Here is a 15494-nt window from a genome sequence, read left to right as displayed (position 1 = left end):
ATTTCAATGCCATAACACCCCCCCCCTTGGACGTTCTGTTCAGAATATCTAGAAAACAGTCCAAACTAGTGACAGAAAGTAAATTACTTATCGTCATAATTCTGCAGCCCAGATATGTACTGAGATTATGTGAAAAGCCCGGACAACCCCTTTAAGGAAAAACGTTGAACGCATGTCCTTTTTCAACCTAACATCAGCATTATTGGAGTCCATTAAGTGCCATTTGCATCAGATGTGTGATGGATCCATTTCCAGAGTAAATTTGGTTTAAGTGTTCCTGAAATGGAACAGGAAGATGATGACGTACCATTAATGGCACACTTCCATTGCCTCGTCATTCTACCAGGATGGGTATCAGCAAGCAGTCTCAGCAAGTTGTATGGGGGTTGGAGTACCACCATTTAGAAAGTGTGCAGATAAGCGCATCCATGATATATTTATGGAATATCTTACAGAAATAACCCTACAACCAATTAGGAAAACCTTGTTTGCATGCACTCATCTCATGACAGATGCCTTTTAAATCAGTTACAGTCATTAGTAATTGGATGACAAATCGCTCGTTATGAGACTCATTAGATGAAACACACTCACCTAAACTTGTGGGTTTTATAAGCTCATCCAGCAGGTCATAAAAGGGCAGTTTCTGCAGTTTGATGTCTGGATGTACAGGATGGAGGTTGGATGTGAGGTGTGGGAGATCCAGTTCATGTTTGGGCCCAAGGAGGGAGACTGGAAGTAGCGGGGATGAAGCTGGGTGACCGTCATATGAAAGCTGAGGAATGGAGGATGGCGACAGGTTGCTTGGCATGGTGCTGGAGTGCACACTGGGTAAAGAAAAGTCTGCGGGTGTGAGGATTTTTAGTGGAAATCTCCGCCGGTACAGCTCCTTGATTTTCATTTGTACAGCTGGACTGCAGCCGGCCTTTAACAAGTGCAGAGCTTTAGTCAAGAGTTCGTGTTTGCGACCGTGCTTGTTGCGTCCTGCGTATCCCAAAAGTACTTGCAGCTCAGAAACACGAAGGCTCATAACCATTTGCTAGAACGGGAAGACAGAATAAATCAGTTACCGTCATGGTTAAACAGCTCAAACATCAAAAAATATAGTTTCTGAAGTCATGCCTAATCTAAATACAATAAAAATAAAAAAAAATTACCTTGAGAGCTTATTGTAAAATAAAGACATTACCAGTCTGAGACATGTAATGACTAACAGTCTGCTCTCCTGATCTACACTGGTAATGACCCCTTTCATTTACAATAAGCTCTGGGAGAGTTGTATCCGGCCCATAGATAAAAATCTCATTCACAAATTAAAAAAAATATAATAGATCTCTCTGGAATAAAACATTGGATCGCAGATATCACTGTATAATTTTATTCAGCTTTCTATTACAAGCATGCCCACATAAGCTTAAGAGTTTCATCCTATTGACAGATTCCCTTTAAACAAAAATACTAGTTTGACAATTTGTGGAAATTAAAGAGATGATGTTGGAGGTCTGCAATGTCACAAGGAGCGTAGGACAAGGCCCCCTATTCACGGTGTAGTGTGCTGTGTTTAAAGGGAATCTGTCACCCCATTTTAGCCCTATCAGCTGTCGGCACCGCCATCAGGGGCTTATCTACAGCATTCTGTAATGCTGTAGATAAGCCGACGAGAAACAAAATAGGAATCTTGTGGGTATGATCCCTTTTAATGGCTAACAAATAGTGAATGTTGTTACAAAGCAAGCTTTCGGGACTACTTACGTCCCTTCATCAGGCTGATATGTCTGATGAAGGGACGTAAGCAGTCCCGAAAGCTTGTTAGCCATTAAAAGGGATCATACCCACAAGATTCCTATTTTGTTTCTCTCACTGAGAGCACTTTATATATTAGAAACTGGTTAAAATGCATGCGCACAAAAAAGCAGACGCATACAAAAACACGTGTTTTGCATGTGTTTCTACTTGCGCACAATGCGCTGCGCACAAAGACGCAAATGTGAAACTAGCCTTACTGCAGAGTTCATTCAGATAAATGTGACCGTGTTTTATCAGAGCATGCTCGGGTCCTAAGTGTCTTCGGTGTGCTCGAAAATATGTTTGAGTCCGTGGCTGCTCGACAGTCGCAACACATGGAGTCGCGGAGATGTGAACATATTTTTCGAGCACGCCGAAGACACTGTTAGGGTATGTGCACACGTTGCAGAAAATTTCTGCGTTTTTTGCGCGGTTTTGATGCTTTTTTTACAGCAGCGGTTTCTAAAAGCATGGGAGAAGCCTAAACCGCGGAAAAAAACGCAAAATTAATGTGCTTGCTGCGTTTTTACCGCGATGCGTTTTTTTCGCGGTAAAAAACGCATCAATGTGCACAGAAAGTGCAAAATGCATAGAAATGACTGTGCAGCTTATTTTTAGCGGTTTTATAGCGGTTTTATAGTGAAAACCGCAGTAAATACCGCTAAAAAAACGCTGTGTGTGAACACAGCCTTAGAACACGAGCGTGCTCGGATAGCACAATATACGAGTGCGTTTGCTGGTAAATAACCCCATACAGAGAAATACCCAGAATTCTGTTTACTCAACACGCTATGTAGGTGGCTACAAATCAGTTTAATATATGGTAGATCTGGTATGTGGTAATCAGCGATGAGCAAACTCGAACAGTAAAGTTAGGGGTCTGTACCAAACACTTCGTTTCCGTGAACAGACACAAAACACTGACTACTCCAGGAAGCAGGGCTGTGGAGTCTTTGTATATTTTGGTGACGTCGAAGTCAGTATAAAATGGACCAACTCTGACAATATAATAAATTAGACACAATTGTACAATACAGTATGCACTGTAAATATCTTCATAAGAATGTGGGAAAGTTATGAAATGTCCTATAAATATCTGCTCTGTTCCTGATCTAAGGATCTAGGCTTTTAGTTGAGATGAATCTGTGCTGCACTTCATGTACATGCTCAGTAGTGACCAGTGCTGTGGGGTCGTAGATGAGATGAATCTGTGCCGCACTTTATGTACATGCTCAGTAGTGACCAGTGCTGTGGGGTCATAGATGAGATGAATCTTTGCTGCACTTTATGTACGGGCTCAGTAGTGACCAGTGCTGTGGAGTCATAGATGAGATGAATCTGTGCTGCACTTTATGCACATGCTCAGTAGTGACCAGTGCTGTGGGGTCATAGATGAGATGAATCTTTGCTGCACTTTATGTACATGCTCAGTAGTGACCAGTGCTGTGGGGTCATAGATGAGATGAATCTGTGCTGCACTTTATGTACATGCTCAGTAGTGACCAGTGCTGTGGGGTCGTAGATGAGATGAATCTGTGCTGCACTTTATGTACGGGCTCAGTAGTGACCAGTGCTGTGGAGTCATAGATGAGATGAATCTGTGCTGCACTTTATGTACATGCTCAGTAGTAAAGCTCCTCCTCTACAGATCAGAGCAAAAAGGCACTGATAAGGAATGTTTGCAACTCTGCACTCATCTCAAAAACTGCTAGCGTGAACAGCAAAACAGGATTAAGGCAAGTACCTCTTAAAGCATCTAAAGTTTCAATACACTGGACTATTGTTTTATGCAGTTTGTTTTCTCTGTATGCTTCATGTTTAGTTTGCGTTTCCTCTAAGCTCATGTTTGGAGAGGTTAGTTGATCTGATGCTCTTCATGATATTAGCTCTGCTAGCAGTTTCAGTTTCTTTCTGGGGTATGATTCAGCACAAACTTGCTCTCTCCTCCCATTTCATAGACTGTGAAGCATCATGATGTGATTGTGAAATATTAAGGCTGAGTTCACACGTACAGTTTTTTTCGCGTTTCCGCGAAAAATAAGCATCCCATGCATTCCTATGGGATTCCGCAATGCTGTGCTAATGCTGCGGTTTTTACCGCGGCGGAATCGCTTTGCGGTAAAAAACGCAGCATGCTCATTAATTTTGCGGAATCGCGGTGATCCCGCACCCATAGGAATGCATTGTTCTGCTTACTTTCCGCATGTGGCTGTGCCCACCATGCGAAAAGTAAGCAGAACATTTGCGGATGGTACCCACGGTCCGGAGGAGAGGAGACTGTCCTCCGGGCTTTGGGTACCATATCCCTATAAAAAATAGAATTTAAAATAAAAAATAGTTATTCTCACCTTCCGACGTCCCGCGCAGCCTTCCCGCCTCTCTCCACGCTCCCGGTCCCAGTAAGCCTTTGCGAGCGATGACGTCAGTTCTCGCGGTCGTCGCGATCCCGCGAGAACGGACGTCATTGCGGTAATTGTCGCAAAGGATTACTGGGACCGGGAGCGTGGAGAGGCGGGAAGGCTGCGCGGGACGTCAGAAGGTGAGAATATTTTTTTCTTATTATTTACATTCTCTCTTTTACTATTGATACCGCAAAAAGTTGGTCACACTCGTCAAACACTATGTGACGAGTGTGACCAACCTGTCAATCAGTTCTCCAAGCGATGCTACAGATCGTTTGGAAAACGCTAGCAATTCTGCAAGCTAATTCCGCTTGCAAAATGCTAGTTTTTCCGCGGGAAAATCGAGGGAATTTAAAGTGCGATTTTCCCGCGGAATGGAATTCCGGAATTCTCGCGGTAATTTCCACGAGAGTTCTGGTACGCGTGAACCCAGCCTTACTGAGCTGCATCTTGAAACGCCTGAGTTTGAAAGTTCAGAGTAACACTATCTAAAATAAATATTAACTTATCATCTGTACTAATGATTTAAACCAAGTTTGTTTTATTTCTATCCAAAAAATTTTATTGGCCAAATTTTTTTGAGAGCAAGTTTATAGGATTACAAAAGATTGCCCAAGATGCTTTCTATAAGGTCAGCTGTATTTGAGCATTTCACATTAACTCAAGAGTCAAAACACTTGTGTCAGTGCATGACAGATGAAAACAAATGCTGAGAGCTCAAAACCCATGCATACTCAGGCAGTGACAAAAATAATCCGTCTAGAGCTTCCAATCTAAAAAGACATTTACAACACTGCCACCCAGAAGTTTTCAAAGCTGTGACTGAGGCGACACCAAGAAACCAGTGCCCAACACATCCCACCAAGCAAAGGAGGAGGAAACAGCGTCTCAAACATCAGTTACAGTAACTTTGTCACTTACAAAATATCTTGTATCAATGACAGCAGACATGTTTAAAATACAGCTCAGAGCTTGTTGTGAAGGACTTTGTACCATTATTTGCACGATCAGCTTTTACAGCTCTTAAAGGAAAAATGGCCCACAAACTTGGCGTTTCTCTGGAAAGAGAAAGTATTAGAAGAAAATTAGTGCTTGAAGAAGACCTTAAAGGGAATCTGTCACTCCATTTTTGGCCTATAAAGGTGCGGCCACCACCATCAGAGGCTTATCTACAGCATTCTGTAATGCTGTAGATAAGCCCACGATGTAATCTGAAAGAGAATAAAAACGAGTTATATTATACTCACCTGGGCGCGGTCCCGGTCCGATGGGTGTCGGTCTGGTCCAGCGCCTCCCATCTTCTAGAGATGACGTCCTCTTCTTTGCTTCCCGATGCGGCTCCGGCGCAGGCGCACTGCTCTACCCTGTTGAGGGCAGAGCAGAGTACTGCAGTGCGCAGGCGCCGGACCTCTCAGTACGCCAGCGCAGAAGCCGCGGCAGAAGGAAGAGGATGTCATCTCTGGAATATGGAGGCGCCGGACCGCGACACCCACCTCACCCGCCCCTCGGTGAATATAATCTAACTTGTTTCTTATCTTTCAGGTTACATAGGGGGCTTATCTACAGCATTACAGAATGCTGTAGATAAGCCCCTGATGGCGGTGGCCACAGCTTATATGCGAAAAATGAGGTGACAGATTCCCTTTAACCAAAAGGAAGATCTTATAAAGCATCTTTTGAATCTCGATTTCTTAAAATGGATGCTTGCACTCTTCACAGTGAACTATTTTGCTATCAAAGTTCAATTTGTTTGTGACAAGAAAATTGCTACCAAGACCCTGGCAGTAAAAGATATTAAAACTCATTACAGCAGACTTTCTCCAGGCCTTAGCGGAAAAAGTTCTGCAATATCATCTTTAAAAGAAACAGGCTTTTGCTATGGTAACGGACAATGCTTCAAACATAAGTGCAAGTAAACTGATGCATGAGAATAATGAAGGTGAACAGCAGCTAGAAGAAAACTTCAGATCCAGTATGTTTGAGATGGAAGGCCAGCGTCCTGTAACTGAGGAACAAATAGATATAACTTCAGAAGAACAGCAAAATGATACCATACTTTACAATTAGATAATCTTGTTGAAGCTTCTTCAAAGCTTATCCAGATTCATCACATGCGCTTTATTGTGCAGTCGCTGCAACTGGCAAAAAGATACAGTAGTCTGCAAGTGGAACATGCTATGTGACACTGGGAGAATCACTGATGGCACCGATCAGCACCAAGTTCGTTACAACCGGTCAGAGCACTTCAGGTCCCACACTTTCATTCAGATGGCAGAGCGTGAGCCAGCAGCTGCAACTGGCGCCAAAAAAGGTTACCACCTGTCATAGGGGTTCACTGATGAGAGTACTACTCATCATCCTTGAGAGCAGGTGTAGGATGATGAGAGTAGTACTCATCAGCTGATGCCTGTGACCTGTGGAAACCTTTACTGCTGGTCACAGCTGCTGGCTCACATGCTATCATCTGATAGTGTGGGAACCGCAGCGCTCTGACCAGCGGTAAATATCTTATCACCAATCAGAGCCCGTGTTTCCCACACTGTCACGCAGATGACAGTGTGCGAAACAACGGATATTGTGATCAGTGGTGGTCCCTAACAACTATCCAGTATTGGACAAAAATGAGTTCACGGCCTAGGAACACTGCAAGGCAAATACAACTAAAGGGCCTGTCACACTAAGCGATATCGCTAGCAATATCGCTATAACGTCACTGGTTTTTGTGACGTTATAGCGATATTGCTAGCGACATCGCTATGTCTGATATGTACCTCCGACCGCTCCCCCGCTGGTTATCGCTGATAGCGCAAGAACGTCCTGGACCGTTTCTCGTCGTGGGCTTCCTGCTGTGGAGACGAGCAATGCATGGACGCGGGCGGGAGGACGCAGGATCGCCTCATCTGACAGGTAAGTAGCGACCCCTGTCCCCAGCGATGTCGCTGGTGAGATCTGCCTGTGTGGCAGCTCACTAGCGACCACTTAGCGATGTACCAGCGTCATATCGCTGGTCGGGATCGCTGGTGCATCGCTAAGTGTGACAGTACCTTAAACCAATCCTATGGATGACGGTCAGCCCATCAGTCACATATAATTGACAAGCAGATAACAGATGCACACCTTAAAAGAACGATCTCTATCTGGCCATGTACTCCAACCCACAGTGCACAGGCCAGAGATTCTGAAGCCATAAATAAGCAGAAGATTAGCATTTGCACATTTCCCATAACGTGTTGGGACAATCTTGCCACGGGATGAGAACTGCTAAAGAGGCAAAAAAAAAAAAATATATATCATAGTTTGTGCCTATAATTTTAGATCTGTGGGGTGAGGGGGAACAAAATTGGGACCAAAAAAAAAAAAAAAAAAAAAAAAGAATGCTTTTGAAACCTTCATAGTTTTAGTCAGATGCATCAATACTGCTGTCACATTGGTACTGTAACTTGAATGGCAGATAAACTGCAGTACTTTGCTTTCAGATGGGAGCCCTACATACAGCATCCTACCTGCCAGAGTCTCTTGCACCCAGCTTCTGATTTGTAGGCCCGGCATGATGTGATTGTTGCAGCATAACACACACGATGTCATGCCGGGCCTTATCAATCAGAGTAGGTGCTGGGATGCCGGTTGCAAGAAGGCTGCTCTCGCAAGCTGTTTGACGGCCATGGATTATTGACATTGACCAGGCTCCTGCTAAATCGACTTACTCATCTTTATTATCCAACTTATCGCACAGATCTTTCTGTGCGACCTTTATGACTTCTTCCACGTATAGAAGCTGTTTGTCTCAGGCTTTGCAGGGTCAGACTTATAGCCCCAAAAGTGAATGTGAAGGGAAAAAAAAAAAATGCAACATTTCTTGAAGCCACCAATTATAAAGTGTCCATGTCATTTTCACACTGTCCCACATAAGCATTTTCAGAAGAGTGTATGGATGTACAAGTATGACTGAAGTTCAGGTGTTTTGTATAGTATGAATGTAGCCGTGGCGGCGTAAGAGTTAACCTGCACGCCAATTTGAATAGGAAGAGAACAACCGATGGTCAGGGATCCTCCCCAACGGTCCATTTTGCCTTTATATATTTTTCAATAGGTTAATCAATGGAATGGTCGCTCACTATTAAGGCACATAACACAAGCTCAGTGCCTAATGACCAAACCAAAACACTGACACTGTCTCCTTATGTGTAAGATCTGGAATTACAGTAATTTATAACTACATCTATATAAAAGAAAGGCTTTCCAAAGTAACTACTTCCATCACAAGTATACCAGAGAGCGGGAGGGAATGAGAGCGAGGGGGAGGAAAACAGAGTGAGAGGGGGGAAGGGAGCGAAAGATAAGGGGGAGGGGAAGAAGGAGGGCGGGAGGGGAAGAAGGAGGGCGGGAGGGGAAAATAAATGGAAAAAAGAAACTGTCTGCAATAAATATGTTGAGGATACTTGATATCGCTCTCCAAAAAAAGAGGTACAGTCCATCCAGAAACAAGCAGACGGGAACTCTAAGGACTGGTCTAATCAGACATACTGCGAAAGCCTCAGACTGCAGGCTTTTAATGGGTATCAGATGCCACACTGAGTCTAGTCTCTCCCCTACACAGAGCTAAACTACATTAGATGCCATCTTCAGCTACACCAGCGCTGAGATAGTGTGATACTGCACCACTCTCAGGGGGAAAACTGGCCACTAAAGGTTAAAGAGGGCTCCAGACTAAAATGAGAAAAGCACAAAAGGGATCCCACAGGGAGGGGAGAGAGGAAGAAACACCAAGAAGTCTCCAACGTCAAGAAATATTTTAGATAAAAAAAAAAATAAAATACACCCACCCACCAAAGACTGCTTTTGAATATGCATGTTTGACATTTGATGCGGTTGGTGGGTGCATTTTATTTTTCCTGCTGCGGATTTCTAACTAGAGGTTTCAGAAAAGATAATACTGAAAATGAACAAGTGGTTGAGTCAATGGACTCAAGATGCGACAGGAGCTCATATTCATCGCTGGTGCGACACCGGCCAATTACCGGTACCACGAGGGGTACTGGCAGAATGATATGCACATGCAAATGCTGCACTTAGCCTTAAGGGGGTTTTACACATAGCGATGCCACTAACAATATTGCTAAAGCATCACCGATTTGGTGACGCAGCAGCGATATCGCTATGTGTGATACTTACCTCTGACTGGCTCCCCCGATGATCACGCAGCTCCATTTCTCGTCAGGCGCTTCCTGCTGGCGCCGACGAGCGACGCGTGGATGCGGACGGGAGGACGTCAGGATCGCCGCGTCTGAAAGGTAAGTAACGACCGCTAGATCGCTGCTGCATCGCTGTGAGATCTGCCCGTGTGGCAGCTCACTAGCAACCATTTAGCAATGCTCCAGCGATCCTGACCGGGTCGTCTCGTGGTCAGGATCGCTGGTGCCTAAATGTAAAGGGGCCTTAAGGCTATGTGCACACACTGCGGTTTTTGCTGAGGATCCGCTGCGGATTTGGCCGCTGTGGATCCGCAGCAGTCTATGTGATTAACATTCTGCTGTGCACATGCTGCGGATTTTCAACTGCGGAAAAGCTGCGGCTTTAAATCCGCAGAAAGAAAGGACATGTCAATTCTTTCTGCGGATTCCGCTGCGGTTTGCCACCTATTCCATTGTCCAGGTGGCAAACTGCAGGGGAAAAAAACCACAGGCCAATCCGCAGGTAAAATCGAAGGTCATTTTATCTGCGGTTTTACCTGCGGATCCGCAGACACAAATCCGTGGGTGAATCCGCAGCGTGTGCACATAGCCTAAGGCCTTGCTCAGACACCCGGGATTGTTCTTGTATATTAAAATAAGTACACTTGTTCTGCAGAGTTTTGGATTAGTTTCATCAGTGCAGTGGTTGGTAAACATTTACCCAATATGAAAAAAAAAAAAAAAAAAAGGCTAAGTTTCTTTTATTCATTGCAAGGATATTCGTGGGATGGATAGCACACGGATTACACACTGATGCACCTGTGTGCAGTCTAGTTTTCAGAGACCCACAGGCTTGTATTGTTAGGATCAGACGTCTGAATCTCAGCCCAGTTGCAATGCATGGAGGACTGGCCGCAGCTCTCCCCACCCGAGTGTCACAGCTTCTTATATATTTCTAAAGCTGTCACATTCTTAGACTGATATGTACGGATGTCTGCACGAGCCCTAAATTTTGATCTGCGATACCGATCAAAACCAGACAAGTCTGATTTTTTTTTAATGGGGTGGGTGGACACAGTCTGTTATAAAACATGGCTATGTGAACAGGGCCATAGATTACGGCATAGTGGGTACATCTTTGATCTAAAAACACAATATGTCTGAACGAGGCCCAAATTTTATTGGAAAAACTCCTGGCATATAAGACAAGGTGTACTTTCGGTTTCCATCTAGAGACACTAGGAAAAATAAGCACTTTTCTTCATGCATTTTATTGTCACTCATTTGAATGGGCGACTACTGCTGAAAGAATGAACAAACTGCAGACGTGAAACTTTTTCAAATCTGCAAGGAATAAATAAGCAGCGTGTGCATGAGATTGCTGAAGTCGCATTCATTTTGCTAGTACAGTAAAATGGTAGCAAAAAAGCAGAGTGAATGCAAGGCAGCAATGGCCACAAACTATGTCCCTAGCCTAATAAGTCGCTTTCTCACCTTCACAAGCCAGCCACACAGTCTGAATTCGCTCCCACACCCACCAAGTGCCATTAGGCCACACCAAGCTACAATACTGCACAGATTAACTAAAATAGATTTATTGCTAAAACCTGCTTAGCAAAGAAGTATAGCCATCGCCTGCCAAGTGATACATGACAGATCGAGAACATCACATGGAGGGCTGGTTGTCTCACTACAGATGTTGGTGGCACATGGTAAAAATGTCAACAATCTGTGCCTCAGATGGTGGGGGATAATCTTGCTCTGGTCATGAAGGGGTTAATTTAATCCCTACTAATTTCTACAACAAGTTGCCTACAACACTTGGAACATACGGTTCCCCTTCATCTCCGCTCACTTGCGCCCACCATCGACCTCTGGAAAAAGCACAGAATGTCATCAGGGGGCAACAACTTATTTTACGTAAAGGGCATTGAATTAAAGTACACTTAAAAGCTATGCAAACTTCAAATAAAGCTTGTACACCTCCTACTAAAAAGGTTTTATGCTCTGCCATCAGTGAATGGGAACATATGCGCTCACAAGTTCCAGACAGTGAAAATCTATACAGAACTGGTAGTCAGCATGGTTTAGCTTTTTACAATTGTATCCAGTTAATTCTCTCAGATAAAGGGGTTGTTGCAAGTTTGGAAGTTCTCCTTTCAGAGAAGGTATAACTTCTCGATCGCTGGGTCTCCCTGTGTGAATGGCATGGTGCTTGATCATAAGCATCTCAGCTGCACTGATCTGAAAAGTACCACAGGAGCGGTGCTACTAATCTAACCTGCCTGCCCCTAGTATTATACTTGGCCCACAGCCAGCTTCACCTTCTATCGCCGCCGCTCCCATTGGTCTCCAGAAGATTGAGAGCTGCTGGATCACAGCTGTGTTTGCTCTAGCGAGCCGGAGGTCACTTTTCAATGCAAGTCTATAAAAGAGAGCTGGTGACCGTTACTTCTGACTTCCAGTCAGCCAGACATTGCAGCACAAGATGTGTACACGACTATACGGAAGGGACGACAAAGCTGATCCAGCTACATACATGGCAGGAGCTGGCTGTATTACACAGTGGACACCTGATGGCAACTAACTGCAACCACTTCTGCTCAATCTAGCAGATGCTACAAAATGTTTATGTATTATGTTAATGTTGATGATTATGGCTTACAGCCAATGAAAACCCAAGAGTCATTATATCAGTAAATTAGAATAGTTTACAAAAACACCTGCAAAGGCTTAATAAGCGTTTAAAAAGGTCCCTTAGTCTGTTTCAGTAGGCTCCACAATCATGGGGAAGACTGCTGACTTGACAGATGTCCAGAAGGCAGTCAATGACACACTTCACAAGGAGGGTAAGCCACAAAACGTCATTGCTAAAGAAGCTGGCTGTTCAGAGTGCTGTGTCCCAGCATATTAATGGAAAGTTGAGTGGAAGGAAAAAGTGTGGTAGAAAAAGGAGCACAAGCAACCGGGATAACTGCAGCCTTGAAAGGATTGTTAAGAAAAGGCCATTCAAAAATTTGCAGGAGATTCACAAGGCGTGGACTGCTGCTGGAGTCATTGCTTCAAGAGCCACCACACAGATGTATCCAGGACATGGGCTACAAGTGTCGCATTCCTTGTGTCAAGCCACTCATGACCAATAGACAACGCCAGAAGCGACTTACCTGAGTCAAGGGAGAAGAAAAAAGAAAAAAAAAAAAAAAAATAACCAACAACAACTGGACTGTTGCTCAGTGGTCCAAGGTGTTTTCAGATGAAAGTAAATTTTGCTTTTCATTTGGAAATCAAGGTCCCAGAGTCTAGAGAAAGAGTGGAGAGGCCACAATCCAAGCAGCTTGAGGTCTAGTGTGAAGCTTCCACAATCAGTGATGGTTTGGGGAGACATGTCATCTGCTGTTGTAGGTCCACTGTGTTTTATCAAGACCAAAGTCATGGCAGCCGTCTACCAGGTCATTTTAGAACACTTCATGCTTCCCTCTGCCAAAAAGCTTTTTGCAAATGGAAATTTCATTCTCCAGCAGGACTTGGCACCTGTCCACACTGTCAAAACTACCAATACCTGGTTTAAAAACAACATTATCACTGTGCTTAATTGGCCAGCAAACTCTCCTGACCTTAACCCCATAGAGAATCTATGGGGTATTGTAAAGAGGAAGATGAGAGACACCAGACCCAACAATTGCAGACGAGCTGAAGGCTGCTATCAAAGCAACCTGGGCTTCTATAACTCCTCAGCAGTGCCACAAGCTGATCGCCTCCATGCCACACAGCACTGATGCAGCAATTGATGCAAGAGGAGCCCAGACCATGGAGTGCATTTACTGAACATTTTTCAAGCTGGTGTTATAAAGCATTTCAGTATCCTGAGATAATGACTTTTGGGTTTTCATTGGCTGTAAGCCATAATCATCAACATTAACAGAAATAAACAATGGAAATAGATCACTCTGTAATGACTATATAATATTCAATATTGTATTGAAGAACTGAAATAAATTAACTTTTTGATGATATTCTAGTTTTGTGAGAAGCACCTGTATATAAAATTTATTTTGAGAAATGGGCCTTATATTAATTCTTGTGCATACCCATCTTCGATGATGTGCCATGTCTGGGTTATCTGCCATCTTGAGCACTTCTTCACCTCTGGCCCAACTGTCCCTATGCAGAATATACTTCCCATGTTCTCTAGCTTTGAGCAGGGGGTCCACACTGTCATCACTGCCCTTCTGTTCCGCTATTAAAGTGTAGTAAGTGAAACAAGTGGCACAGAACTATAGTCCCATCACGCTGTAGCGTCTCGGTGTATCCTATGAGACCTAGTTTCAACCAGTCCTCTGCTAGGTCCCACCTTCCCACACCCCAGTCATACAAGCAACAGGTATGGTGAATATGAGGTTCCACCTGAGATTTTGCACTCAGATTAACTCTGCAGCTAAACTTGGGACTGATCCACTGAATCTCAGCACGCCTGGTCCCTAGGATAAGGCTGAAACGCTACCGCTAGGAGCACTACACATGGGAGGAAACAAGTGGTGAATATGAGTGGGAGAGGGGGGTCTAAATGCTGTCAAAACAGGAGTTTACTCATCCAGTCTGGAGCTTGTGCTCCTGTGATAGGTGGGATGTCAAAGAACACATGAACCAGCTGCCATAGTGAAATGGTTAAGGCCCCGTCACACTAAGCGACTTACCAGCGATCCCGACACCGATATCAAGGTGTCAGGATCGCTAGTAAGTCGCTATGTGATCGCTGGTGAGCTGTCACACAGACAGCTTCACCAGCGATCAGCACAGCGATGCCGAGCGCCCGGCATCGCTGGCCATCGCTGTAAAAAATAGAATCAAAATAAAAAAATATAGTTATTCTCACCTTCCGACATCCCGTTCAGCCATCCTGCCTCTCTCCGCGCTCCGGTCCCAGTGATCCTTCGCGAGAATGACCGCGAGATGTCACGGTCGCGAGGGATAACAAAGTCTCGCGGTCATTCGTGCAAAGGATCACTGGGACCGGAGCGTGGAAAGAGGCAGAATGGCTGAACGGGACGTCGGAAGGTGAGAATAACTTTTTTTTTTTTTTTTACCTGATCGCTGGTCTCCCGCCTGTCACACGCAGCGATGCATGCTGGCCAGCGGGAGACCAGCGACCAGAGAAATGTCCGTTTCTTCCAGCGATACCGGCAGGGGGGCCGCTCGCTGTCACACACAGCGATCTCGCTGGTGAGATCGCTGTTACGTCACAAAAGTTGTGACTCAGCAGCGATCTCGCTACAGAGATCGCTTAGTGAGACGGGGCCTTTAGAGTGTAATGTTGTAACAAATTACAGTGTTAGAATTAGGTGCAATAATTGGCAGTTTCCATTTAACAACTAGGACTGTAGGGAGACATTATCTGAGGGTCTCTCATCAGCAAACTGGTAGGACCACAGCAAACAGCCGTGACAGGAGTTTGGGGCAGTATTGTCATTGGGAATCTGGAGACTAGGGCTACACGGTGACATACCACACCAAACTGAGTTTGTTCACATGCTGCATATTTGCAGCGTTTTTTTTCCCCCAGCACCAAAAATCAGAACGGTGGCAGGAGAAAAAAAAAAAAAAAAAACACGCACACGCAACACACTGAAAATGACACCTGAAACAGAAAGTGTGATGAAAAGTTGTAGACCTTTTCATAAAAGACAACTAAGCCATACTTGCATAAAGCTGGAAAACCCCTGAACATTTGCACACTACAATGTTCTCAATAATACGTTTGGAAATGGTGTACACGTAGAGCACAGCTCTGTATGTCACTGTCAAGTGCCGACAAACTAGAGTGCATGTAGACACCTTAGGCGGGTTATGGGCAAATTAAAAGGCATATATTGGTTTACAAAGATTTGAGTATTTGTCTTTGCTGGGACATAAGTTACTGCCAGAGGGGTTTATTTCCCCTCAAGCCATTAAAGGGTTTTGGAATTAACACAATTGATGGCTTCCATGCGAGTCTCCGATCCACCTTATGCTTCCCAACGAAGGCCTTTTAAGGTGTGCAGACACATGGAACTAAAGTTGGCCAAACCAACCAATATCAAGCAACAGTCTAGTGTTTATGGGGCCTTTCAGATAAGGTCAGGTGAGAAAAGGTTCTGAT

At 44.4% G+C, this 15494-nt stretch overlaps 1 protein-coding gene across 4 annotated transcripts in view; it reads right to left on the bottom strand.

Moving 5' to 3' along the window:
• The window catches only part of PIAS1 (protein inhibitor of activated STAT 1), a 92365-nt gene that overhangs the window by 62795 nt on the left and 14076 nt on the right, over positions 1 to 15494 (bottom strand). For 2 of the 4 annotated variants that reach the window (XM_073568939.1, XM_073568940.1), the window contains exons 2-3: positions 5109 to 5245; positions 595 to 1039 (exon numbers count right to left, since the gene is read on the bottom strand). In XM_073568939.1, the coding sequence (XP_073425040.1) occupies positions 595 to 1039; positions 5109 to 5183 (520 nt within the window). In that variant the 5' untranslated portion in view covers positions 5184 to 5245. The remainder of the gene's footprint in view (positions 1 to 594; positions 1040 to 5108; positions 5246 to 15494) is intronic. The other 2 variants (XM_073568941.1, XM_073568938.1) reach the window with 1 other exon arrangement.

Source organism: Dendrobates tinctorius, unplaced genomic scaffold (assembly GCF_039654945.1).
Source record: "Dendrobates tinctorius isolate UK_male_01 unplaced genomic scaffold, ASM3965494v1 ptg000022l, whole genome shotgun sequence".
NCBI lineage: Eukaryota > Metazoa > Chordata > Amphibia > Anura > Dendrobatidae > Dendrobates > Dendrobates tinctorius.
This window is presented reverse-complemented; position numbering and strand designations above follow the sequence as displayed.